The sequence below is a fragment of the Melopsittacus undulatus genome, chromosome 4, assembly GCF_012275295.1.
Source record: "Melopsittacus undulatus isolate bMelUnd1 chromosome 4, bMelUnd1.mat.Z, whole genome shotgun sequence".
Taxonomy (NCBI): domain Eukaryota; kingdom Metazoa; phylum Chordata; class Aves; order Psittaciformes; family Psittaculidae; genus Melopsittacus; species Melopsittacus undulatus.
This window is the reverse complement of record NC_047530.1, coordinates 28,214,324-28,241,394: the sequence shown is the minus strand read 5'-3', so window position 1 is coordinate 28,241,394 and position 27,071 is coordinate 28,214,324. Positions and strand designations below refer to the sequence as shown.

The window sequence follows — 27,071 nt, the reverse complement described above, 5'->3', positions numbered from 1 at the left end:
ACCCCTGAGGGGGTCACCCGGACCTCCCGGCCGGCAGCTCCCTGCCTCGCGCTGCGGCAAACCCGGCGCTCCGGCGCGGTCAGACTGCCCCATCCGTTGCCGAGCCCCCCCAGCAGCAGCCAGCCCCAACCTCCAGAGGCGCTTTCCCTTTAAGAGCACGCTCCCTCCCAGCCGCGCCCGCCCGGCGCTCCCGGCCCGCAGCCCTGCGGCAGCGGCAGCGCTGAGGAGCCGGCGCGCTGGCTGCCGCTATCGCCGACGCTACCGCGGCTGGGGACGGGCGCTCCTCTGCGGCTGAGGGGCAGAGCGGGGCGGCAGCATGTCTACTAAGGCGGAGCAGTGTGAGTGGTGGGGCCGGGGGCGCGGCAAGGGCCGGGGCCTGTCCGAGGGGAGCGGGGGTCGGCCGGCCGGGGTTGCCTCCCGCTGATGGCGCTGCCTGGCTGTCGGTCACCCCAGCGGGGCAGCGTTGCCCGGTCTCATCCCGCCTGATGTGGCGACCACGGAGCAGCGAGTGCAAGGGTGGGGGCTGCCTTCGTTCTGGCTCTTTCTGTCTCTGCCGCCGCCGAGTGCTTGGTGGCGCCGGCCCGTGGAGCATCTCGCCTCCCGCCCCGCTCCTCGCTGGCCGGGCAGCCCTTCCGGGCGGCCCGCGTCTTGGTGCAGAAGCAGCTCCGGGGGCCTGAGGGTACAAATGAGGGATCGAGGGGTGAGAGTTAAGACTGAGGCGGCCGGCTTGGCCCTCCACCCCACGGAGGGAACCCTCCAGCCTGCCTTCTCGGCTGGTGCTGTGCCATGTCGCAAAGGATGTAGCCCCCCGAGAGACTGGAGAGCCGACCGTGGAGACCAGAGATGACCTATTCATTGTCATCTTGCAGGTGGTCTTGCTGTGAGTGAGAAGGGAGGTGTGCTGTCATTCTTGCTGTACTGTTCACCTTCTGGGTGAGTGTAGGCAGGGTGTTACTGTCTCACTGGCACGCTGCCTGCCATAGACCCCAGAGCCTCTCAGCAGGAGCCCCCCTGGTGCTGACAGCCCCTGCCCGGGGCCTAACAAGCCGCCTCACAGCCACTGATGTTTCACCACCAAGATGGCTAGATCTGATCCCAGCGAGAGCAGATGACATGGTGGTTGGGATGTCACCAGCAGGGCCATGCAAGTGTTCCCCACTGTGGTTGCTGCTGCTAACATCTGGTATGTCTGCAAGAAGCCTGGTGGGAGGCTTAAAGAAAAATACTAGGGTGGTCAAGCTTGTCACCTCTATCAAAGACACTTTCTCTCCTGATACACTGTCATGGTTGTGAGCCAGGCAGCTTGTGACCAGTAGGTTGGATCGATGTTTGTCATGGTGACATAATACAATCTGACACCTTGCATGCTGTGACTTGCAGTCTTCTTCCTCCAGGTCACTGGGAAGGATCCTTGTATTTATATGTGCCTGTGCTGAACTGATCTAAGGAAAAGGATACTTGCATTTTTTTTTTCCTTTAGGGTTTACTGCTTATTTACAGTGATGAATGATGTTGCCATTAAAATATTATGTGGATGCTAATTTATTGCCGTAGGGATACATTTCTGGCCTCATAAATAGAGACATAATGTTCTGACTATGCAGCAGCTCTGAAGTATGCAGTGTTCGGATATGTACTGTTCTGTTCTGCCTTCCTCATCCCCCTCCTGAGTTCTGTAATTGTTTCTTCCTTCTTGTGATATTTATACATTAATTATGCCTCTTTGACACCGGCATGTGGAAGAATTTCTGACACCTTTTGTCCCTACACTGCCTTTGGCATTTTGTTTTCTATTCTGCCTTCTCTTTTTCTCCATTCCTAATGCTTTTGGTCTGCTCTGTTTGAGCTTCTCTTTCATATTTTATCCTTGGCTGTTTTTTCTTTTCATCCCCTTGTACTGTTCAAGACAGTGCATCTTGGCCTGCTGTGTCCCTGCTGCTGTTTTAAGACTTATTTGGGGTCCAGGTTCCAGATCTTTCAAACTCCTAATGTTCCTTTTTGTGGTGCTCCAGGTAGAGTATTTGGTTAATGGACAGATCCTGTGTTTTATAACCTACTGAATGCATTTTGTTTACCAAGGCTGTTCCCCCGTCTAATTCTTACATCATTACCAAATGTCTTTGTCTCTACGTAACTTCAAGATTGCCTTACCTGCAATTCTTTACAAATGGTGATGGATTCCTACACAGATTATGTTGATGTGCATACATCACTACCAGGCAAACCTTCAAACCCCAGCTGTTGCTGTTGTTGCTTCTGCCCTCATTGACTGACAGTCAAGAACCAGAATGTTTTGGGAAGGAGACAAGTCACAAGTCATAATGAATCTCAGTTTACCAAGAGCAGCAGCAAAACACTACGAATGAGGAAACAGACTGATCAGAACAGAAGAGGTGCTGGTCTAAACGTGAATCTTTGGCCACCCCAGAGCTCTTTGGCAGGTTGTATGAACAACAGGTAAAATTGTGGCAGTCTGGGAAGTTGTCTCGAAGCCTCCCTTTTTTGTGACCACATGCATCTTGTATCTCATACCAGCAGTATTGATGGTGACATCATTTGACTTATGGCATGCCTTCGGTGTTCTATTGTAGTCAAAGAAAACTAGGTCTTTTTCACCCTAAATAGCAGTAAGTGATGTTTAGTTGTGGTAAGTAATGTCTTGGGAATGCCTGGTGCCCACTCTGTTCTTCAGGATGATGGGACAACCAAGACCATCTTTAAAGACTCCTAATGGTTTCAACTCTAGATTTTTACAAGGGGGCTAGGGAGTTCAGTTAGGTTTGTGTAGATCCTAGAGAGATAACCCAGCAAAGTGTCCTGGAATAACTTTTTTCTTGTTTTTTACTATATTATTTTTTTAATGCAATGACCCTATTACAATGGCTAAGTACTTCCATGGAGGGACATGAGTTTTTGAAGTGTACCTCTGGGTGCTTAGAATATTGGATCATTCACACATTTATGTATCTTGAAAGTTGGCAAAATTTTGCTCTAGGGCTTTTCTTCAGAGGGTTCTGGGAGGCTGTGTTGAAATTGTAAGTGTTCTGGGAAGTGGAACTGAGAGGTGAGGTTAAAACCTTTTGCCTAAAGCTAACATTAATATGTAGGCGTTATAAATAAGTTTTCTTGGATTTTGGTATTTTGTCTGATACAATTGCCTGTCAATGCTGATTAAGAGAAATAAATACATTTGCCTTTTTATTAAAAAAAAAAGCAAAGATTCTAGATACCACATGTACATTCTTGAAATTAAGTACCTGTAGAAAGGCAGATAGTTCTCTGAAACACATCTAGAACTGAATTCTGACAACATCTCTGGCATTTTGTTAATCCAGTTCACTTACAGATATCTGACAGCAACCCATGGTAGCCATAGTAAACTGCATTTTGCTATGAGTTGTTCTTTGTTGGGTACTGTGACATATGCCTGGGTTCATACTTCTTTTTTTCCCCAGCAAGAGAAAATAGCAGCACAAAATGTATTTATGAAGTAATACCTTTCTTAATCTAACCTAATCTAGATCAGTTTTTTTGGGGTCTTCATGGCGTTTAAAAGAAGTGTCTATCAAAGTAATCTGGTAAACTGACCTGCAAATGAGGATCTAAAACGGAGACACTGGGCGGAACAAATGAGATGTGGGGTGAGGAAGGGAAAGCAGGTCTTGGACTATGCAAATAAACTTTTGTAATGTGGAGTGAAACACATCATGAGCCAGTGTTACTGCCCCTCTGGTTTTGGGGGTGTCTACGCTAGCTGTGGCTGGTCTCACAGAGACAGGGATAACTTCCTGCCACAGTGCTGTTCATGCACCACAGGCTCATGTGGTCGCCTGAAAGGCTCTAATCCTGCTCCTAGCTATACTGAGTCCATGTGAAAAAAAACTATTTGCAGTTGTTCGGGGTGGGGGTGTGGGGAAATACTGATTGATTTTAATTATCCATTAAGGTCACCTTAAAATAGATTTGTAAAGTGAAACACTTAAAAGTGAGGAAATATAAGTTGCTTATGCATCATTTATTCCTTTTGCATATGCGTTATGACAGTCTCCCTAATTGCATTTTTACTTTCTGTTTTCTCATAGACCCCCCCAGCCCTATACGGTTGCATAGTGTGTTTTCTCCCTGTCATGAAGCAGGGTGATACTATGAGGGAGACTTTTGTCTGTAGAAGGTTCACTTGTACAGAAACTGGGAGGGGACAGTTGGTACAGTTGGAAACAGGAGAAAGGATGATCATGATGGGGGCAGTTGGGTGCTGAAAGACAGTTTGTTGTCAAGCAGTTCAATCAGATGTTATTCTTCATTTGGTGATTATTTAAATCTTCCTCAGTGTATGGGTAAGTGACTTGAAATTGTCAAACCTCATTTGTTTTGTGAGCAAGTACTCACAGATGCTTTTGTTTTCTGGATGTGAAACATCCAACAGCAGTTGCAGATGCTTCACTCTTGGTGTCTGTCCTTCAGTCTTTTTCTGTGATATGTGTATAATGTCGCCCCTTCTCATTTAACTGCCAGTGGTACAGAAATGAATCTGAATGCTCATGAGATGTTGAGGTACAGCAGCAGGAGGGTCATAGCAGTGTCTCTCTCGTAGCAGTGTCTCTCAGGATGTTAGTGCCCTTCTGTTCAGCAGAGGGCTTAATGATATTCCTTCTTTAATGAATGTTATTTGACAATGAAAATAAAATGAAGTATTGACTAATTGCTCATTTAGGAAGCACAATTTATCTACCACACTGAAGGAGCCCTGTAGAGGAAGAAGGATATATCATGGTGTAGGGAAGGACTCATAATCCATATGCTCAAGGGCCAAAGTAATTCAGAAATATGTTGCCTTTTAACTGCCTATTACACAGTCTTGGTGCACTTTTAATATAATAAAGTTCTCTGCTTTCACTGGGGCTGTGTCTGCACAGGGTGATGCTATGAACAGCTGCTGAGCTGGTGCAGCCTCTGCCACAGCCAGTACACTGTTTCTCAGCAGATTAGTCTGAGTAGAGCAAAAAAAAGAGGTGACTGTGCTAAGGTGTCTCTGTGCGAGACTGTCTTGAGCCACATAGACAATGTAAGGCATTGCAGTTACAGTGGGTAGTCCCTTTTGTCTTGTAGTGAACAATGATATGTATTAGAAAGTAAGCCCACTATTATTTTTAAAACAACACAAAAACAGTTTTAGTAAAGGTGTAGAGCTACTGCTCTTTGGAATCCCCTCACCTGCTTGATCAGACTTCCTAAGACACTAAAATAAACAGCACAGATCTTTTAATAACTTAGTTAATCGCAAAAAGTAAATGCATGGCCTGAAGTAAATGACATAAGCTCTCTCTGTCTCAGTGTTATGTCTCTGTTTTAGCTGTAGAAATATTTATCTGTCACACATGAACCTCCTGTGATCCAATGACTCATTCATTGTAAATGAATCTTGGGATGCTTGGAGACATGGAAGAAGTGTGGTTTTTTTATTTTTTAACTTTTTTTTTATTTTCTATTTTTTATTTAAAATTTCTAGCACTAATACAGATGCAGACATTCACTTCCATGTTTTCCCCTTGGCACACTTGCATTAGCGTGTTCAATTTATTCAGTCAAAACAGAAGGAACAGGGGTAGACTTTTCTGGTTTTCAGTTTAATTCTTAAATTAAAAAAAGAAAATCAGCAGTAGTAGGAACAGATGTGATTCTGTCAGTCAGCGAAAAGACTAAATGAAAGTTTCTGTGTTTGTTCTTTGTTTTTTATGTAGTTGCTTCCAAAATCCGATACCTTCAGGAATACCACAATCGGGTCCTCCACAACATTTACCCTGTGCCCTCTGGAACTGACATTGCAAATACTCTGAAATACTTTTCTCAGACGTTATTGAGGTAAGTTTTAACTAATGCTCTTGAAGAATAAAGAGCTAAAGAATTGTAGGGGTGTATTGATTGACTTATAATTTGTTGCAAGATTTAATGGGTCAATGCTCAGCAAAAGAGAGTCAGAGCATAATTTAAGAAAAGAATGATATGAATTAATTTCTTCAGTGGCTGTTGCCCAATTTGCCCAGTTGAGCTGCTTACTGAGTGGCTGATTCTAAAATAAACTTGGTTGATTACACATTTGCTTGGCCCTTTTAAGACTTAGTTGAATGCCCAAAAGTGCTGAACTTGTGAAGAAAGGAACTTGTGACCTATAAAATTTTAGGTGTGTTAAACTCATGATTTCCTTAACAGTCTTGGTACCTCAGGATTCTAGAGCAGTGGCAGATGAGCAAAACTAGCTTCTTACTGTGCTGTAGTTCAGCTGGCTGTCAGGCTTGGGTTCTGGTTCAGTCCCTATTAACGATACAAATAGACACAAAGTTTGTATACAGATCTGGAGCTGCATGACAAAACCAGGTCAGGATTGTTCTGACCTGGGGTTTTGATTTATTCCAGTATTTTGTAATAGTATCTAGTACTAAGTACCATATGATTACAGAACATATTTTGAATAGGAAATACTGCCTCTTGTCTTGCTAAAAAGATGTGAAAAATTGAAAGATTTAATTAGGAATGGCATACATTCCATGGTGCTACCTAGTGGAGTCATACTTTCAAATTGTTTTAAAAATAGCTTTTGATAGTGAGGAGGTGATTTTTGTCTGTGCAGGTTTTGGCTAGTTTTCACATCCAGTAAAAAGCAGTTAAAAGATGCATTCCTGTGCATTGCTTCCTGGTTTATACTGGAAAGTTTGTCCTTTTTGTCAGAAGCTAGTTTGGAAATACAATTATTTGCCTTATATGATGAGGAAATATTAACAAAATACAATCAACCCATATATTTGTACACCCTATAATGCGTGCAAGTTGAGAAGCAAGAATTTAAACTTGCAAGAATAACCATAGCTCATTCTAACATTTATTTAAAAGCACATGGGGTATATAAAAATTCTTGACCCTCTTTATATGAATACATGGACAAAAATACTCATTATTAATGGAACACCTGTTCACTGCAAACAGGTAGCTTCCTGTTTACTTTTGAAAATTCCAAGAGTAGAAGTGTTTAAGCACTGTGAAATTGGTTTCCCTCAACCAGTAGGGCTTTTACTTTTTTAAGATGAATAAATTAAATTTTGTGTCATTATATTGCAGCAGTGGGAAAAAAAATGTTCAAAGAGTCACTGAAGTTACCTCTAAAATGTGGCTCTGTTCCCATATCAGGCTGTTTTGATACATTATTTGTACAACATAAGCATTAGGTAAGTTTCTATATGACAGAATACCATCTGCTTAAATGCAGTGGGCCTTTAAGCAAGATAGTTGAACTTGACATTTTTCTCCCTTAGCAGTAACTACCAAATGCTATAATGAGATCTTTTTCTTCTTGGGCAGAAGTATGTTGACAGCATGGATTTAGAGTCTGCTGCTTAAAGAAAGTGTTTTTATACCACTCTGTTGTCTTCATTTTTCTAAGCCATACAGCTGACATATCTGGTGTGACAAATTCTTCACAATCCATGAGCAGTGATGTTCCTGGGCTTACTGAAAAAATTTTATAGTGACCGTGAGAGCAGATCAGAAATCAGGGTACCAACTGCACAACTGAGCAACTCAGTTTCTTTATTTCATGTTAAGATTGGGACTGAACCAAAATCCTGTTGCTGATAATGTTGAACCTCCTGCAGCAGAAGTGATAATCATATTTAAGATGCAGGTCTACACAAAAGACTTTGTCCTTCAAGATCTGGGATCTGGTCAGTCTCAGAGCTAGAAGGGTACCAGAAACAGAAGCGAGGACTTGGATGTAGGTTTAAGTGAACTGAGTTCTCATACTCAGCAAGGTCAAATCCACATTCTGAATTCCCGTAACTGGGGAATTTGAACTGTGGGTCAAAGCCTGAGTGCTGTGGTTGAACCACTGTGAGTTTAAAGACTTGCTGATATTAAGAAAAAAGCTGGATAAAAAAGCAAAACAAAACACACCCTGTATTTAGTGTGGCAGATGGAAAGAAGGAAACTTCCCACCCACTGTGTGCAGATCTCTGCAAGATTTACCCTGAAACTAAGCAGACTGGTTAAGAACTTTTCTGAAGAGTGTGTTCAGAAATTTCTTTGAATATTCTGCATGCTGAGTCTTCTTTCTGCCTCCTACATTGAGACTCCATTGTGCAAGGCTTAACATAGAAGTACATGGTGGAGAATAATCTTCCTGGCTTGAGACAGAGCACGTGCAATGAATTTGGGCTGTTAGAGAATACTGATCAAACAGTAGCAAAAATTCCCATTGATTTCTGGAGATTTCAGGTCTGGCCTTCAGAATAAATTGCTTGGGGTCAGCTACTATTTTAAAACAACTTTTAAAAATATTTCCCAGTATGATGTGTACTCTCCTTGCAGCTGAAATTTTTAGGACAAACATTTTTTGGTTAACATAGGTAGTCATAGGGGTAGAGATTACTCAGAGAAATTTCATATGATGATTGAGTTATGCAGATGTAGCTTTTACTGTTTATTATACTTTTCACCTTTCTGTGTCATGGACACATTGAGTGTGTTCTTTTCAGTGGGGCATTCCCACTGTTTTGGATCACATTCATATCTGGTGTCATTCTGTTAGCCATAGTTGGAATGCACAAAGGGTTAACTTGCTCCTTTGCTCTCTATACAGCCTCGCTAAATCACAAGCTTAGGGGTGGGGGGAACAGATGTGGAATGGTTGAAAATAAATAAAATCCTTATTTCTATGAGCAAGCATCACATAAAATCACCATACACAATGCATAGCACATTGATCCATTTAGTTCCTTGTTAATTTTCTCTTTGGGAAAAGCATTTCTTTACATTACAGCATGAATTTGTTTCATGCCCTGCTCATTTTCAGTGTTTTCTCCCTCATTTGAGGAATTATCTAAGACTTAATAAACATCTTGCAGAACAGCTCATTCTTTCACATCTTCTTGGAGAAAATTCTCTCTATATATTTCTAAGTAAAATGTTTTACATAAGGAAGAGTTATAAATGCCCAGTGTCTAATTAATGCTCAAGCTTGTTTTGCTGCCTTGGTGAGATGCAATTTGCTTGTACACATTTTAGGAAACCTTTCCTGGAAGGCAATAATTTGGCGATAGATTTGCAGCAAAGATGTACAAACGTTGAAAGAAGCCCTGGTAGCTTTATCACTTGACATGGAGCAAGTTCAATATGGAGGTTTGATCTGCAGACACTCAAATTTCTCAGTACTTGGCTTGAACAGAGGCAGAAACAGACTGCGATCATTGTATCTTGATCTTGGGGAGCTTCCTTGATTTTCAGTATTGACTCATAATTTTGACTCAGAATTCTGTTTATTACTTATATAACTGGGTCTGAAAGTTTTTGGTGGTTGGTTGTGAGTTTTTGTTTCTCCTAAATTTGGTGTGGTTGTAGCTGGGATTTAAATACAGACTTATTGCTGTTCCTGAAGTGAACAGAATCACGGAATCAACCAGGTTGGAAGAAACCTTTAGATCATCAATTCCAGCCATTACTCCTAGACTGCCAAGACCACCACTAAACCGTGTAACTGAGAGCCTCATCTGCATGGTTTTGAGCACTTCCAGGAACAGTGATTCCACTGCTGTCCTGGGAAGCCTCTTCCAATGCTTAACCACCCTTTTGGTGAAGGAAGGATGCCCGGATCAAGATACAAGATGGTGTGGCCTCTAATCCATAGATGGGCCACAGCTCCATGTTAAAAGGAAGGGAAGCCTATATAGTAAGCTCTCCATCACTGCCTTAAGCTTTCCAAATCAAGGATTAATTAATACAGTAATATCCTTTCTGGAAATAGGTTCACTTGAAGTCATGTGTTGGGAAGTGAAGGAATGGATAATTGATATCATCTGTGGCTAGACAGGGAAGGGATACAATTTAGTGTCTTCGTATCTCTAAACATGAGCTGCAAAGTACAGCAAATGAACATCAAGCAAATTAAAAAGAATCAGCACTCTGACCATTTGTTTTTAAAGTCGTACTAGATCTTAGATGATTTTCTGATACAGTTCCATAAATACTGTCATAACAGTCACCACACTTCTTGTACTGGACATTGGGTAACAGAAACCAAAATAACCTACCAAATATCGAAGGCACAATAAAAAAGGAAAAAAGAATAAGTATGTAGTTTCTTAACACATGTCTGTCATCTCTGACTGCAAGCGTGATGTGATAGTAGGCACTTGGCCTAGGACTGTTCTTGTGAAAGTGTTTTATTTATATGGCAAATGAATGACACTTCTTCTAAGCTGCTCTTACAAGCACCTTAGCAAGTATTTAACTTGCTTGTGTAAATTGTTGAATTGACTTGTGAGGTAAGAGATATCTTTGCTAAGGTGATGATGTGACAGGGATTTCTGTACTGTTAAAGAGGACAGAGGTTTCCAGAAGTGCTCCCTCTTGACTTAACTCTGCTCTTCATTACTCTGTCAAAATTTTCATGCCATTGACTTGTCTTTTATAAGTTCTAACGAACTCTGGGGACAGAGTTAAACCAACAGCAGGTGCTTTTGGAAATCACAACCACTGAGAGGTGAAAAAAAACCCAAAAAAGAGCAGCATTGTGTGTGGTTTGATATATTTAGAAGGTCTATTATGCTTTATAGGCACATAAGATTATGAACTCATCCTATAATTACCTGATAACTAAAATATAACACTGCTTAAGTGCCAATTCATTTCTATTTGAAATAGTGGGGTTTATTTTTTTTAACATAAATCAAATTAACGTGTTTACAACCATGTTTACAATTTTCTTAAAGCAACATAACAAGCTGGTTGTCGTATAGCTTCTATTTTGATTCCCACTAAATCCTTTGTATTTTTTTGAAATTATCTCTCCTTTAGTTTATAGTGAGTTTTGTTGAATAATAACGTAAGTAACAGCAGGAATGTATGGTAACATACTGTCTGATCTGCAGTTACATAATTGGTTTTGCTTGCTTAGCCCTTAGATTTTAAGAAGGTAACTATTTACCCAAGGAGTGTTTGTATTCATAAAGTAAAATGTTTCCTCCCTAAACATGGGAAAAATGAAAAACACACATAAACAACCATTATCATTAGCTCACAAACATATGCTAAAGACCATCTACTATATATTATTTTATAACTTTTACAAATGTAGTTTAGTTAACATTTTAGAAATATTATATTATTTCTAAATCCATGTGCCTGTTTAAACTTCATTATCTCAAATGATACTGAGTGAGTGGTCATGAAACAGTATCATAAAATACATACAGACATTATTTTAATGCAATAAACATGTGATTTTTAAGACTATCTTAATAAACACACATGTTTATTCTTTGCTAAAACATGTTTCTGCAAGTGCCACACCTATATTTTGCATGTTTTCAGTCAGTCGGTTCAAAAGATTAAGGGGTTATGGGAGGAGGAGGAAATAAATCTCTCAATCTTGGAGCAAAATACCAGCCTATTTTGACACAGCTATTTTTCCATAGCAAACACTTAAAATGCTCAGATTTTTTCTTAACTGTGAAACATGGGTAGGGCACTGAAACATGCATTTTTATATTTTTGCTCCTTATGAACCAGATAACACATGAGATGCAATGAAATTTTCCTAGATGTTAATTTTTAATTCTCTTACCTTGAAGCATGAAAGTGAATAGTTGCTAGATTTGTAGACACACTGGTTTTGGTAATGATTGCATCTTATGTGGGATGTATCTGGTCTTTTATTATTTGTTTTATAGTGTCATTTCAATGTAATGTGCTGTTCTTTGTGTCTTTGTTGTCTCTTTTTTTTCTTTGTCCCCCCAACAGCATTTTGTCCCGCACAGGGAAGAAGGAGAATCAAGATGCCTCCAATTTGACAGTGCCCATGACCATGTGTCTTTTTCCTGTGCCATTCCCACTCACCCCATCTCTAAGACCACAGGTCAGTTCCATCAACCCTACTGTTACTCGCTCCCTCCTTTACAGCGTCCTGCGAGATGCTCCATCTGAACGTGGCCAGCAAAGTCGTGATGCTCAGTTATCAGACTACCCATCTTTGGACTATCAAGGACTTTACGTGACACTGGTGACACTGCTGGATCTAGTTCCCTTGCTACAACATGGTCAACATGGTAAGCAGGCCCTTGAACCCTTCCAGTACACTTAACTTCAGTGCTGTGAATCCATGAGTGATACATAAATGCAGTAGAAGAGATGGGCCTAAACTGACCTGGATCTGGAATTCAAATCTTCTGGGATACATTATATCCAAGTGTTTGGTTTGACTTTCTTAAATAAAAGATGTTTTTTTGCTAAGTGTGGATTTGGCTTTGAATTCTTAGGTTATCTGATTTTTAGTGGTGTATTGGTGGTATGTAACTAAAATACAATGGTATGTAACAAAAAATACAGATGTATAAAAAAATGGATTTTGAATTTTAATCTGTTGTGATATCTTCAGACTGGTTCTTTTGGGGTGTCTCTCTTAAACAGGCACATTGCTTGCAGATGTGTATCTGGCCTATAATAAATATGCAGATTGAGTGTTTTGGTGAAGGTCCATCTCTGAATAGAACATAGTATCCATTTGTTTGAGGAAGAAATGGTAATGGTGATTTGAGATGGATTTAAAATAGTATTGAGTAAGAAGATAGCATTATTTCTGTCTTATTTACAGAAAAGCTGTATTTCCTTATGTTTTGAATCAGTTAATTGCAAGATTTTTTTTGTGACTGGCTTGTGTTAGTCTGTGGCTTTTGTATAATGGGATTCAGGAGCCCAGTATTCTCCCTGTGTTTCATTAGCCAAATATTAATTTTCACCATGTTGTCAGTGAAAATTTATTACTTATGTCGTTCAGTATGGAAAGGTTGTTGATCTGGTACACTACTGAAATTCTTTGAGGAAAGTTGTTTTTGTTAAATACTGAATTGTTTTTGAGTTGGCAACAGCATGTTTTGAATCAAAGTCTACTGCACTAGGAAATGGTATTACCTTGCAAAGGAGGCTTCTGGCAAATTATAGACTTATGGACTTCAATTTCTAGAAATGGGGAATTTAGTTATCAAACCAATATTTTTCTAAATAGATAACATGATGATAATTAACAACCAATGCAGACTTGTAAAGAGCAAATAACAGTGAGCAAACATAATTTTTTTTTATGGCAACACAATTGCTCTGTTGGTGGGGTTTTCCTGTCCTTGGTCAGGCTTCTGTTGCTGTGCCACTTAACATCCTAATAGGCAATATGGGACATACGTTTCCCCATTTGAAGGAGGGAAACACTCCAAGAGTAATTGCCAGCAGCTCTTATCAGCTGGAAGGGTATGTCAGGTGGGGGGTCTTACAGGAGTCTGTGCTGGATCTAGTGTTACCAAATACTTTGTTTTTTACTTGGCTAATAGAAATGAGACAGCACTTTGATTTGCAGGGCTTATCAAGATGGCAAATATCACATCCTTTGTGTGAAAGATACGTGATTCAAAACAGTCTTGGCAAATAGTGTTCTGTTTTGAAGCTTCTTCAAAGGAGAAATGTAAAATACTGTGTTTAAGCAGGAGAAATCAAAGGCAGAAATGAAATGGGGGAAGTACTAGCTTGAGAGCTGTACTGCAGAAGGATCTGGGTGTTACAGTAGATCAGAGGCAGATCATAAGTCACTAACATATATTAATATTCTTCTAGCAATATATAAACAGGTGCTTTGTGTAACAGCCCAAGCAAGGCCTCAGCTGGAGTAAAATTCTCATGTTTATCCATCTGGCTTAGAGAAAGACATGAACCATTTGTGAGGAGTCCAGGAAAAATAAACAAGCATGATTTGAGGTCTAGAAGGTGTGAACAGTGAGGGGAAAATGGAAAGAACATGGTTTGTCTGGCTTAGAGAAAAATGAAAGTGAGACGTGATTATCATATACAAATATGGCAATAAGAAATAAAGTAACCGAAACTATTTGTGGTTGCAGGTGATCAGGATAAGACATTATAAGCTTAAATTGCAGTAATGGAAATAAATTAAAAAAAAGGTCTTTTTATTCTAAAGACGGCTAAGCACCAGAATGAATTGCCAGGAGAAGTGAACTGTCCTGCGGAATTCTAGGAACAGTTTAGATACATATCTGCCAGGAATTGTTGGTTGACTCATGCTTGGGGAAAGGAGAAGTCACTTGCTGAGTTTCATGGTTCTGTGTATGGAGAATTTTGCAATACAACTTGTCATTTATTTCTCCCTCAGCGTAGCATTTGACTAAAGGAAGTATATATATTTTTTAATCAGAACAAGCAGTGTTGTTTGGGTAAGTACAAATGGTGTGCCAGATGGTCCTGAGCTTTCATGCAATGCTCTCAATGCTTAACTGGTAAATATGTATTGCAAGAGAGCAACACTTCTTAGCATTAAGCATCTGGACAGGGCCCTGCGTAGACTTACTAGAACCACTGGAATGGAGTGCTAATTTTAATTCTTAGTGTGATTCATGATGTGTACAGCTACAGATCTCTGAGCACTACAGGGCCAGTTTTGAATCATACTAGCTGCACAGATGAGGCCGAAGGCCTGTGTGACATACTTAGGGTTAAACCACAACACAAAGTTGCAAAAGGAATTTCTCATGAAAGGGAAAGGCCTTCTGATGTATTGGGATCATCGTACAGGTTCAGATGTGGGGTTCAGTAAGTGCTGTAACCTTTCTCAGTGGGCTGTTGGCCCCAGATCAACTCCTCATTTGGGAGAGGGTATATATTCCACAGTGCTCAGATACACAAGAACATATCCCTTCCCTTCGGATCTTGAAATGTCAGCCCTATTTTTAAGTATTCCTTCCAAAGAGTTACGGTAGAATTAGTTAGAATAATTATGTACATTCTTGGTAAATATTTCTTTCCTTTTAAGCTTTGGCCATTTTTGACCTCAGTGGCTTGCCAGGAAAACAAGATCCATAGTTTAATTACATGCTGTTTGAAACATACAAGGACATTTCCTGTAGTCTCTCTGTGAAGGGTACTTTGCAGCTCTCCTGAGGGTAATTAAGATAAAAATTGTATTTGTCTATAACTGGTAAAGACTAAAATGTTTTTTTTGCAAAAGCAGGCCTTTCAGTACCAAAGTACACATCAAATTCTGACTCTAACACCTCTGCTTAAATGCAGACCATTGTATGTTAATCACTATGTAATTAAAGTCAACATTGATTTTAATAAATTATTTTACTAGCTGTAGTATTAATATTCCATTTACTCCTCTCAGTATTGAACAGTTGTTTCCCTCCATTCTAGGAGGGGCTTAAAAATGGTGGGTGGAGTCTCTTGTCTGTAGTGATTAGCTTCTCTAATTACTTTGAGGGGAAAACTTGAATTAAAATTAAATTTTTCAATAGTTTCTAAGCTAAAAAGTACACAGTCGTAATTATTTTTCTACTGTAATGATTCTGTATTTATGTCATTTTATTCAACAGATCTTGGGCAGTCAATTTTTTACACTACTACGTGCTTACTTCCTTTTCTCAATGATGATATTTTGAGTACTTTACCCTATACAATGATTTCAACACTAGCTACCTTTCCTCCATTTCTGCACAAGGATATTATAGAGTATCTCAGCACATCTTTTCTGCCTATGGCTATATGTAAGTAGAACTCATTCTAGTGTTGTTATGTCTGAGAAAACATGGTGCATTGCTATCAGACTGTAGGAGTAAATGTTTGATCTGTCATAGAATTATAATGGGACATCAATCTACTGTATGTATGCATATATATAAAATAATTCCATGTGGGAAATAATTCTATAATATTGATTTATTATGCTGTGTTACTGTATGAATTCTTGCTTGACTTAAAGGTAAAAGTTCAGCTTATTTAAGAAATATGCTGTTTTCAGACTCATAGAACTTTCAGTGCCAGCAGTAGGAGTTTTTAATACAGAATCAGTGTGCAAACTGTTAACTGAAATGATAGCTGTAATAGAAACATACATAATTTTTTCATCTACATTCAAGGCCAGGTTAGGTGGGGCTTTTAGCAACCTGGCCTCCTGAAGGGTTTCCTTGCCCCATGGCAGGGGGGCTGGAAATTAGATGATTTTAAGGTCCCTTCTGACCCAAACTGTTCTATGATTTTATGGTCTGGGCTATATCTGGATGTAAAATAATTACTCTTCTCAATGTAATCGTGCTGTGATGAATTTCTGATTCTTCTTTCTCCCTCTCTTTTTGGCATTTTTTCTTTGAGTTCTGTATTAAATAGCTGTGCCTGTAATGTCTCCTATCCATAAGTGTTAAGACTGAATCTGACAGTGCCTGCTTTTTTTTCCTTTTTCTTTTTTCCTTCCCCCCCCTTGAGGTTGTCACATGGTTCTGTAATTTGATAATCCCTGCACAATGTGAATCCTGAGATGTGTTCTGAATGCTTGTCTGCGTACAGATAAAAATAAGATAAAGATAAAAAAGCTTGATAAGATTTCAGTAACAGCAAGACACTTAGCAGATGTAAGCATTAGGATCAATATTAAAAGTCACTTTTAACCAACAAGCCTTTTACTCTGTGGGTGATGAAACACTGGAAGAGTTTGCCAGAGAGGTTGCAGATTCTCCGTCTTAGCAGATGCTGAAAAGATGAATGGTCCTGAGTACCTGCTCTAGTTGACTTTCTTTGAGCATAGGGGTTGGAAAGATATGATGTCCATAGTTTCCTTCCAGCATCAACCATCCCATGATTTTGTGAGAATGTTTTCTCCTTATCTGTATTCCAGACCTTCATGGAAAAACATGAATAACTTTTGTACAGAGATTAACACTCATGTCATTTAAGCATGTATAGGATGCTTAGAACATGGAAAGAAGCATGGTCCAGTGTTCTGAGATTAAGATTTTATGGAAATTTATCACCTATGTTTTCTGGCTCTACCATTCAGTGATCTTGGAGAAATTACTCTTGTGTACATCAGTTTCCCCATGTAAATAGTCCCTTGTAAGACATTACAGTGATGTTTTGTTTGCTACCTTTGGCAGGTCTAATAACAGTATGCAAATTAAAATTACTAAGAAATATTTCATATCTCTGTGCATTAGGTTCTCTTTGGGTTAAGAATAGAATATTGTATTTAACTCCTTTTTCTTCCATCACTGTTACTTTTTAAAAAAGCAGATGTAGGTGACTTACGCTGTTCTGTCTGTCTTCAGAACTGTGAAAGTATTCTCCAAAACAACTGGTTGAGCAAATCATTGGTTTACTTAAGTAGATACTATTCCTAAACTGCCCTTGGCAGAGATTGCATCCGTGTAGATAGATCATAGGAGCAACCTTTGTCATGCTGTCTTTTTCCGCCAACATTTTTGGTTGGATTTCTATATAAAACCAGTCTGCTGCTCTTTATATTTGGTTTCTAACACCATGTCCTACTTGTCTGTTGATGGCCACATTTTAACTATCAAGTCAGAGGTGATGAGTATTTTGCAATTTTAAATCCATACAAGTAGACTTTGCTGGAATAATTTGGGGACTCTTATGTTTGTGGCTGAGACTTGAAAAAGAATGAATGAAGTGCAGCAAGGACAGCCAGGATAATGTTGTGTCATGTGAAGAAGTACAGGATAGAAGAGAGAAATTTTCCATTTCCCCTTCCCTTCTTTTCCAGTAAAGTGCTCTTTTAATTGGTATCCCAGTCTTTCCTCACCAGGAACGGTATGCCCCTTTACAAAATGAGTGCAGAACTTTTCCTTCCCATCATGTTCAGCTCTGAGTCAAACTGAATGGGAGGATGTAAGAGATTGTGTAAGCAGCTGGAGAGCCAGATAGGGATGAAATCATCTCACTAAACTGGTAGCTACAGTTCTGTGCTGCTATTCCAGATGCTTGGTATTTGGGTCCTGGCAGCCAGGCCTGGGAAAGTTCTGTGAGCTTGGATGGGAAGACACATGCCACGTCTCTGTGTAGGAGGTTGCCTTCAAAGCCATATTGCCATGTTATAGTTCAGCAAATAAACACCTACACTGCAGCATCTTTCCAAGTACACCATTTGGTGGTAACTGCTACATAGGAGACCAGAAGGAACTTTATGTGTGAGATCAAAGTTACAGCTTAGCTGCATTTCAGTACCAGTGTTTATCATTGTCTTGGAACAGTTCACATAACAAGGGGGTCTAGTTTTTCTGGTATGTAGCTGTAACTTGAATTGATACCATGTGCTGCCTAAGAAGTAATCTGTACCATACAACAGCCAGCAGCTACCACCAGCCCCAACCCTTTATCAGTATGCCTCAACAGCAGGCTTTCCATTTATCTTGTTACTTTAGCTTCCACCTCCCTCCTCACCTTTCCTACAATTGAAGCCCTAGGTGCACTTGACTATACAAGTGGCATTATTTTGACTAGTCTGTGGGTTCTGGAGGAGAGGGCCTGAGATTACCAGGTGTATGTTCTGTGAAGCAACGCCGTATTCTTAGACGTCTTTCTCTTCCAGTAGAAAAAAGGTTTCACCTCTCCAATCTAGGATTGTGTTTGTTTTTTTTTTAACGACATGGTACCTTAGGAATTTTTATTTGCATCAGTTGGAATCAGTTGTATGTTATTCTTGCCTAATTTTCCTTGTTATACAATACAATTTTTCTTCCTTTCTTTTAAGTGGGATCCTCAAAAAGAGAAGGTGTTCCAGCACATGTCAATCTGTCTGCATCATCAATGCTAATGATTGCAATGCAGTATACATCAAACCCGGGTATGTGTAAATGTGCATCATTCTCTCTAAAACCATGAGTCATGAAATGCAATCAGAAAAGTTCAGCTAATGGGAAAAATCTGCCTCACTATGCAGCATAGAATGAAAAATAAGTTATTTTAGTCAAAACTGGAATTTCAGATCATCATTATATAGATAAGAGATCTCATTGTGAGGAAGAAACAGCATGTGGTCCAGGATTGGAGATTCTGGTTTACTATTGCTTGACATCGGAAAATAGGGTTGATATTTGTTGGAGCAAGTCCAGAGGAGGCCATGAAGATGCTCAGAGGGCTGGAGCACCTCTCCTATGAGGACAGGCTGAGAGAACTGGGCTTGTTTAGCCTGGAGAAGAGAAGGCTCCGCAAGACCTTAGACCAGCCTTCCAGTGCCTAAAGGGAATCTACAAGAAAGCTGGAGAGGGACTTTTTGTGTAGTAATGACAAGGGGGAATGGCTTTAAATTGAAAGAGTGTAGATTCAGATCAGACATTAGGAAAAAAGTTCTTCCCTGCGAGGGTGATAAGGTGCTGACACAGGTTGTCCAGATAAACTCTGGCTGCCCCATCCCTGGCCAGTGTTCAAGGCCAGGTTTGATGGGGCTTAGAGCAAAGCTGGGAAAGTTGGTTGGAAAGTTACACTGGTCTTGCAGAAGGTGTCCCTACCCATGGTGGGAGGGCTGGAACTGGATGATCTTTAAGGTCCCTTCCAACCCAAAACATCCGATGATATATAACATCAGTGTTGGAGAGAAATCCCCACTAATTGTGACTACAGAAATTCATAGTAACAGATTGTCTTATACTATGATTAATTTCCCACCCAGTTCACAACTGATACTGTTTTTTAAAAGAAGGCTGGTAATGCTGGCTACAGGCTCAACAGAACAATAATGAATTTGATATACAAGCCTTTGTTATACAAGACAAGCTACATTGTCATGTATCATTATGTTATGTTACTTTTACATTGTGCCAGAGGGACAAAGTTTAGGTGATTTAGCAGGTATTCTTAAACTAGATGTGTTGGGAAAAAAATCTCTATTGCTGTGCAAAAAGCTGTGTGCTGATAATGCTCATTATCTTACTGCATTCCTTGACAGAAACAAGTTATGAATATCTAATTTCTGATATTTTGTGATGACTCTCAAGGCAACAATTCTTCACCAAACCCTTTAAAAATTAAAAAAAAAAAATTAGATTAGGTATAGAGTTTTGGATGGGCAAACAAAGCCAATCAGCGAATTACATCACTTCTGTAACTTCATTTTCCATTTCAGTCTATACTGTCTTTTCTCTCTCAGTGTATCACTGCCAGTTATTGGAATGCCTCATGAAATATAAGCAAGAAGTGTGGAAAGTAAGTTTATGATCATATATACTTTGTGGAAATAACTGTATTTGGTTAGTAATGAAAACCAGATGGCTTGAAAATTGAACTGACTGTGTGCCAAGAAGTTACAAATTATCTCTTTACCCAATCCTCCTTCTAGATTATGGAGGGGAAGGTCCCTCTGATTTTTAGTTTACAGAAGCAGTGCCAGGTTTTGTAGAACAGAGCTCTGTTTCCTGAATACCATGTGGTTGTGACCCAGTTAGCAGAAATTTTAATAATGACCACTCAGTTCATGTGGGACTGAACTTTTACAAGGATTGTTTGTGTTGTCTTAGCCTGAATCTGATCTGGATCCAGTTATTTATCTCTATCACACCTCTTTGCTTCATGGCTACACAGGGGCTTCATTTGCTCTGTATTAGTACGCTTTGCAGGGTGGGTGGTAACCAACACTGAAGCCAATTGTGAACATATTGTTGAAGTTAGTCATCTGGTCTGCTTGTAAGAGCATATGAAGGATGTTTGGCAGAGTATGAAATGTATATATTTTGTGTGTTTGGGTATCTTTGGACACAATATGTATTGAGTTATGTTTTGTTACCTTGCAAAATAAACAAGTTTTATGTGTCTTTCCTTAGGATTTGTTATACGTTATAGCTTACGGGCCGTCTCAAGTTAAACCTCCAGCAGTACAAATGTTATTTCACTATTGGCCCAATTTAAAACCTCCTGGGGCAATCAGTGAATACAGAGGACTGCAGTACACAGGTCAGTGCAACTGTTTTGTGTAGGCCAAAATAAATATAAAGGAAGTGATGAGAAGTGTGTCAATTTCACATGTTTACAGTTCTACAATGTATTGATACATTGTAGTACCTCACTAACATACAAGCTTATTCTTATGAAAATGTATTTTAGTTAGTATTTTCATAAGTATATAGAAAATCTATTTCTCTGTAATTTCAAAAGATGTTATGACAAATAAAAACTGTGATTGTGGCTAGTAAACATGTTATGTTACTCCTGATAGTAGCTAAACCAGAACAGGAGAATAAATAAATACAGTGTTCCAAATGGGCTGTTAAACTGCCGCCTTGGCCTCACAAGGGTTCTGGCCTGTGTTCCTTTCAATTATTCCTTTGATTGCCTTTGTTGTGCCAGCAGCTATTACTGCTGCTGTTGCTAAGGCTCCTTATCTGGATGTTACTGTCAAAAAAGATCAGGTGCAGTCAGTATAATGGATGAGTTCTCAAGACTGATTATAGGGTGAAAATGAGAGACAAAGGCATCAGTGCAGCTGGAACTGAGTAGGCGAGTGGTAGAGTCCTCTGTCTACTAGACTCCCCAGTGATACTGAGGGGATTTGGCTTCTATGATAACTTGTTCTTCCTCTTTGCCTGTTTCAGCCTGTTTCAAATAATTTCTGTCATATGGGATATGTTTTGTTCTCTTTTAAAATTTGTGGACCAGAATGTGTCATTTTAAATAATAAAAATGAAGGATTGGAATAGACTTCACAAGATCCCCAAGACTAACCCAAGTACCCAAGTATATCTGAATGTTCCTGGTACATGTTTGTCTGATCTGTTCTAAAGTTTTCCCTTGAAGGGTTGATACATTTTCTTGATTTTTTTTTTTTAATTTTTTAAATAGTTTTCCTTCTACTGGACTGCGTCACTGCTTTCATGCAAGCAGGCCTGTAAACTAAGTATGGTATTCCACCTGCATTGTTACTAGCCTAGCACGGGATAGACTGGAATAATTTTCCTATATGTAAATTTTCTGTTAATTTATCCCAGAATGGGATGAATATTATCTGCAGTTGCTTGGCATTTTGACCTGGGGACATCCCATATATGATGCCACCTTAGCATACCTTTGTTGTGCATTTCTTGTAATTATAAAGATAAGGCTCCCTCTGTAGCTGGATTAGTTTTCCTTTACCATAGCTGGTTTTCATTTTGACTGGAATGTTACTGAATTTACTCAGCTACTCCTCCCATACTGCTCTTAGAGTGGAAGGATAGTTAATTCAGGGTGTCAAGGAGATCAGGAAGGGTCTGCAATGGGGGTGTCTGCATCTTACTTTTTCCATTTCTTTGTGGAGTTCATGGTTCATTTCATGATTATATCCCAAACAAGTCAGTAGATATGTATACTCTAGGTTGTTTATTATTAGGCTTTCTGAGGGATGGCTATATCTTCTCTTGTATTTGTATGGTACTTAGTACTGAGGATCTTTGTTCTCAGTTGATATTACTAGACACAATATATTTTCTCCATATATTAATCAGCTGTGTTTTGGTTTTTGCAGCCTGGAATCCTATTCATTGCCAGCACATTGAGTGCCATAATGCAATTAACAAACCAGCTGTGAAGGTACTGCTATCTCTTCAGGGGTCAAACCCACTATCTTGGGGATAGGGGGTTGCACTTTGACCCCAGCCATATGCTCTGGTTGTGTACAGGTGACCAAGAGCAGGAGCTAAGGAAATAGTAAAGCCTGCTGAGACCTAGCCAGAACTTTACGAATGTGTTCTTTGGCTGCCTAAAGCAAAGTGGGATGTTTCCTCCAACTATTGTGAGCCAATTCTTGTTATTAAACTTGAGCATGATTGCAGAATACTTTAAAAAATTGTAAGCTAGCTTCTGGCTAATTTGTGTAAATATTATCCTGAACACCTATGTGTGTAATTATGTGCACAAGTATTACTATATACAAGAAACGTGTCAGTTACGTGGGTACATGGTCACCTTAATATCTTGAGTGAGGTCATACAATGATGCACCTGCTCTGGCTGATCCTTTCTTCGCTTGGAATGTGTCCTAAAGTAAATAGCAAATCTTGGTTTGCCTCTTCTTCACCCTTCTTTGAGGGAGGTGAATGGTATCTTTCCTGTTTGTACAAAGGGTAACAAAGTAAAATGGCTTGAGTGGGATCATAGCGCAATTTGATGGCAGAGGCAAGAACAACATGCCAAGTCCAGAGCATACTACAGTTAGGAGTACAGACTAATTAGATTTGTTTTGAGTTAAATACATAGATAAAACCAGATCTCCTGGCATCAATTCATATACTAACATAATTAGGTTAGTTGAACAGTTCTTCAGTAAGCCTTTTCCACAAGCCACTAACAGGGCATAATGGTGACACGAATCTCAGAAGTCCTGCAAGGGACCACTTTCTTGCCTGCTCCAGTCATTCTCCATGATCCTTTTTCATAGGAAAAAAGAGCTGGAAGGTGTTCCTTCATGCTGTAGTGATCACTAGATTCAGACTAATCACAGAGTAGAGCAAAACATCAATGAAATTTACAGTTCCAAGCTTTGCAGATGAAATACCTGAATATTTTTCAATGATCTTGTAGCTTAACTTCGGCAGGTGCTGCCTCTTGTTTTTTGGATAGATGAATGTAAATTTGGTTATAAAAATGAGAAACATTTGAAGAGGCATTTGTCTCTCTAAGTAAAATTTTGCACTTGAATGGAGAAAGAAACACTTTAAGTGGTTAAGATATTGTCTATGCATACTACTTCTCGGCTTTTCCTTAAATAGTACAAAACACTTAAACTGGTGGCTGATAACTGTAACTGTTTTCTGTAACTGGCTAATGTGGAAGGGTAAAAGCTAATGAAAGACAAAGTTTGGGCCTATGTAGCCAAGAGAACTGTAGGTCCATAGTCTTCATTCTGTCAGTGGAATTAAGCTGTGTAGTTAACAACTATGATGACTGAAAATTAGATTTTACTGAAAGAGGTGTTATTGAGAGAGAAAAATACAGACTTACATTACCTTGTCATAAGCAACAGATCGTGTGACTATCACTTTGGAAAAAACAGAAAAAAGTGAAAGTTTGTCATGACTATGCATGTAAATGTATAACAAAATTTCAGAGTGATAATGCTTGTTATTGAAATATGTGCTGTTCCCTTCCTCTAGGCTCTCAATTTGTTACATCCCTCTCTTTGTTAGAAATGATATGAGATCCTGTACTGCCAGGTCCTGAGTGCCATCTTTGAGAATACTAAATGTTCTCAACACATCAACGCTGTGTTGTATTGTCCTAGCATGTGTTGAGTGTTTTCAGCAAGCTTCAATAGCAAGATATTATAATTCTTTATTTTCTGTATGTTCCAGATGTGCATTGATCCATCCTTGTCTGTGGCTTTGGGTGATAAGCCACCTCCCCTATATCTTTGTGAAGAATGCAGCCAGAGAATTGCAGGGTAGGTAAATTAAGAGCTGGAAAATGATCAAGTAAGTTGGACTCCAGAGTTGAGAACTTTGGAATTAGGCTTTATTTCAGTATGATTAGCATATAATCTACATAGATAATCCTGTTGAAATATATGGAGCACACTGCCATACAGTATGAATGAGGATTGTGGAAATTTACCCCACATGATCAGCATTTGCATCTAGTTAGCAGCAATGAGTTTTAAGGTATCTGAAGGAATGGATACTGTGGGATGCATTGACTATGATATGGGAACCTCACTAACATACAAGCTTTTTCTTATGAAACATTTTGTGTCCTCATCCTTTAGTTGTCACTAAAAGCAGGATGTTATAATGAATGTTCTTTCACAGAAACTTCATAACTTTTCTGTTACCTGTATTTCAGATTATTCTCTAGGGTATATTGTGAAGCAGCAGAGTAAAGAATTGAAATTGGTCTAAGCTTGTCCAGCCTGAGATGAATTAAGCTCACATTCTTTTTTTTTTATTTAAAAAATGCTGATTTGATTTGCATTACGTTAGAAGACTTCCTAATACTTATGGGAAGTTCCAATAATGAGTTCAAATGGACAAGATTACAGATAGTTCAGAAACTACATGGGGCTTTTTTTGGCCCCAGTTTGATGCCTTTATATCACACCAGCTGTAGGAAAAGCAATTACATTTCACCTTAGATTTTTAAGTTGCATTGATTTAAAGCTGCAGAAAAAATGTAATTTAATTTGGTAGAAACATAGCTTCTAAGCGGACTCAGAGAAAATGATACTGGTACATTTTATTTTCTATTTTCATGTGTTATTCTTCACTGTAATTTCTTAGCCATCAGACTTCAGGAGCACATGCTGTTTTAGTTGGATAAACTTATGCCTTAAAAGTAATTTTTTAAAGCCTTGGACTTGGTGGATCAACATCAGTGAAGTGGGCCTTTGTAATAAGATAAGCACAATAAAGAGAGGTAATATAAAGCAGCCTGCAGTTTATAAAACTACATTTGTAAAAAAGCAGCTTCAAAATAATGCCAGTCTTACCACATTAGTTTAGATAAATTCCCTTTGTGCAAAAACAAAAGCATATATAAATAAGAAATGGAAAACTAATTAGATATATGATTTTTGTAGGGATCACAGTGAATGGTTGATTGATGTTCTTCTACCACAAGGTAAGAGGTGTTTTAAGGGTAGGTACAATCTAATCATAATTGTACAACCCCATGCTTACTGATGTTCCTGCTTACTGTATTACTTAAAATGCTATGTTCTGTTCTAAGGGATTTTTTTAGATTTTTGAAGTATTTGTGCTTTAAACTAGTTTGTACTTAACATTGCTTATGTCCTTAAGTACTGTGAAAACCTGAATAATTATCTAAAGTAGTGTGCAAGTCTTTATGTTAAAAGCAATTGAGCAGATTTTCAAATTTTGAAGCATCCACATTTGGGACCAAATTTTTAAAAAGTATTTGTGTCTACACTGATGTTCAAAGAAAAGGGCGAGTTCTTCCAGTAACCTGAGTGATTCAAAAACTCTTAAAGCTTCTGAAAATGTATTCTATGAGCAGAAGGCTGTGAAGGATACCAGAAAAGGACACAAGATATTTTTCAATGATCCAGTCATTGATCTGGTCGTTATCCTTTGGCCAGTGAGAGAGTGTGGTATTTTATTATCTACAGAATGCTGACAAAGCCTGTTGACAGACAGATCAAAGTTTCCTGGGTTTACAAGGACAGTCGCATATTCTCTAAAGTAACTCTTTCAAGGACAGAACAGAGATACTTTTTGCTTTGTTCTGTCATCTGAACATTCTTAAGCAGTGGAGATTTTTTTTTCTGTCTCCTTTTAATTGAAATCTTACCCATATTGAGAATGTTTTATTTACTTAAAGAAAATGCTTCTTTTTATTCAACCACTTGTATTTATCAAATCAGGTGTTGCCAGGGCAACAGACTGAATAACTACTGCTTAAAGGTTGAATCTGCAGACATTTTACTGTGGAGTTATGGGCCACAGACCTAGTGGCTGCTTTTACATTGTTCATCTATGTTCACTAATCTTTCCACCTGAGAGCCTTCACAGGAAGTGTAGACACATCTGAGCCATGTCTCCTACAATTGTGCCACAGTATTGTGCTTGGTTGTGAGGCAGAATCATAGGCAGAAAGTGGTTGTAGTGCAGAGCACACCACGCTTAATGCACCAAGGCTGTTTTTATATTTCAGTGTAGAAATAGCAAGTAGGCCTAAGTATACAGTGTCCTACCTCATGCAGTCCAACAAGCTCAGAGGTTTCCATAATATTTGGGAGCACAACTTGAGCCTCAGAGACTTCCTTGCAGCAATTCCATTATCCTATGGCTGCCATAGTAAAATGGAAGGATCGTCATTCTGTGTTGATGTTTTGTATGCCTTCCCCTTACAGCTGAAATTTCTGCTATATGTCAGAAGAAGGTAAGATTCAGTCATTTGTGTGATGGGGCATGATTTGATGTTGTGTGTAGTGTCATTCCATTACTATGTTGTGCATTCTTTTTTGTGCCATTCCAGATTTTCACAATTGATCCATGAATGCGTTTGTTGGTGGATGAGAATAATTCAGCAGCAAGGTTTCTTTTTGTTAAAACTGCTGTTTGATTTAAGTTGTAGGCTTTTGTTGAAGTGGCAATTGGTAAAGCAATTCAATTATGTAGTCCAGCTTGGTTTTTATTCTGTAACTCTGGTTATAAAGAGGATAGAGCAAGAGGTTAATTTAAAATCTAAGTGTTTATATTTTCTCCTCTCCTTGAAGTCTTAGATTGCTCCTAAATTGGACAAAAATCCTACTGTAAACTA

The 27,071-nt window shown here is 39.1% G+C and overlaps 1 protein-coding gene across 1 annotated transcript in view; it reads left to right on the top strand.

Annotated features, from left to right (window-relative positions):
* The first annotated feature begins 202 nt into the window (after positions 1–202).
* UNC79 (unc-79 homolog, NALCN channel complex subunit) overlaps positions 203–27,071 on the top strand; it is a 111,886-nt gene continuing 85,017 nt past the window's right edge. Inside the window, exons 1-11 of the mRNA XM_031049359.2 lie at positions 203–338; positions 5,742–5,862; positions 11,788–12,092; positions 15,417–15,587; positions 18,584–18,676; positions 19,979–20,034; positions 20,649–20,778; positions 22,325–22,389; positions 24,149–24,237; positions 25,369–25,409; positions 26,662–26,690. Coding sequence (XP_030905219.1) covers positions 317–338; positions 5,742–5,862; positions 11,788–12,092; positions 15,417–15,587; positions 18,584–18,676; positions 19,979–20,034; positions 20,649–20,778; positions 22,325–22,389; positions 24,149–24,237; positions 25,369–25,409; positions 26,662–26,690 — 1,122 coding nt within the window. The 5' untranslated portion in view covers positions 203–316. The remainder of the gene's footprint in view (positions 339–5,741; positions 5,863–11,787; positions 12,093–15,416; positions 15,588–18,583; positions 18,677–19,978; positions 20,035–20,648; positions 20,779–22,324; positions 22,390–24,148; positions 24,238–25,368; positions 25,410–26,661; positions 26,691–27,071) is intronic.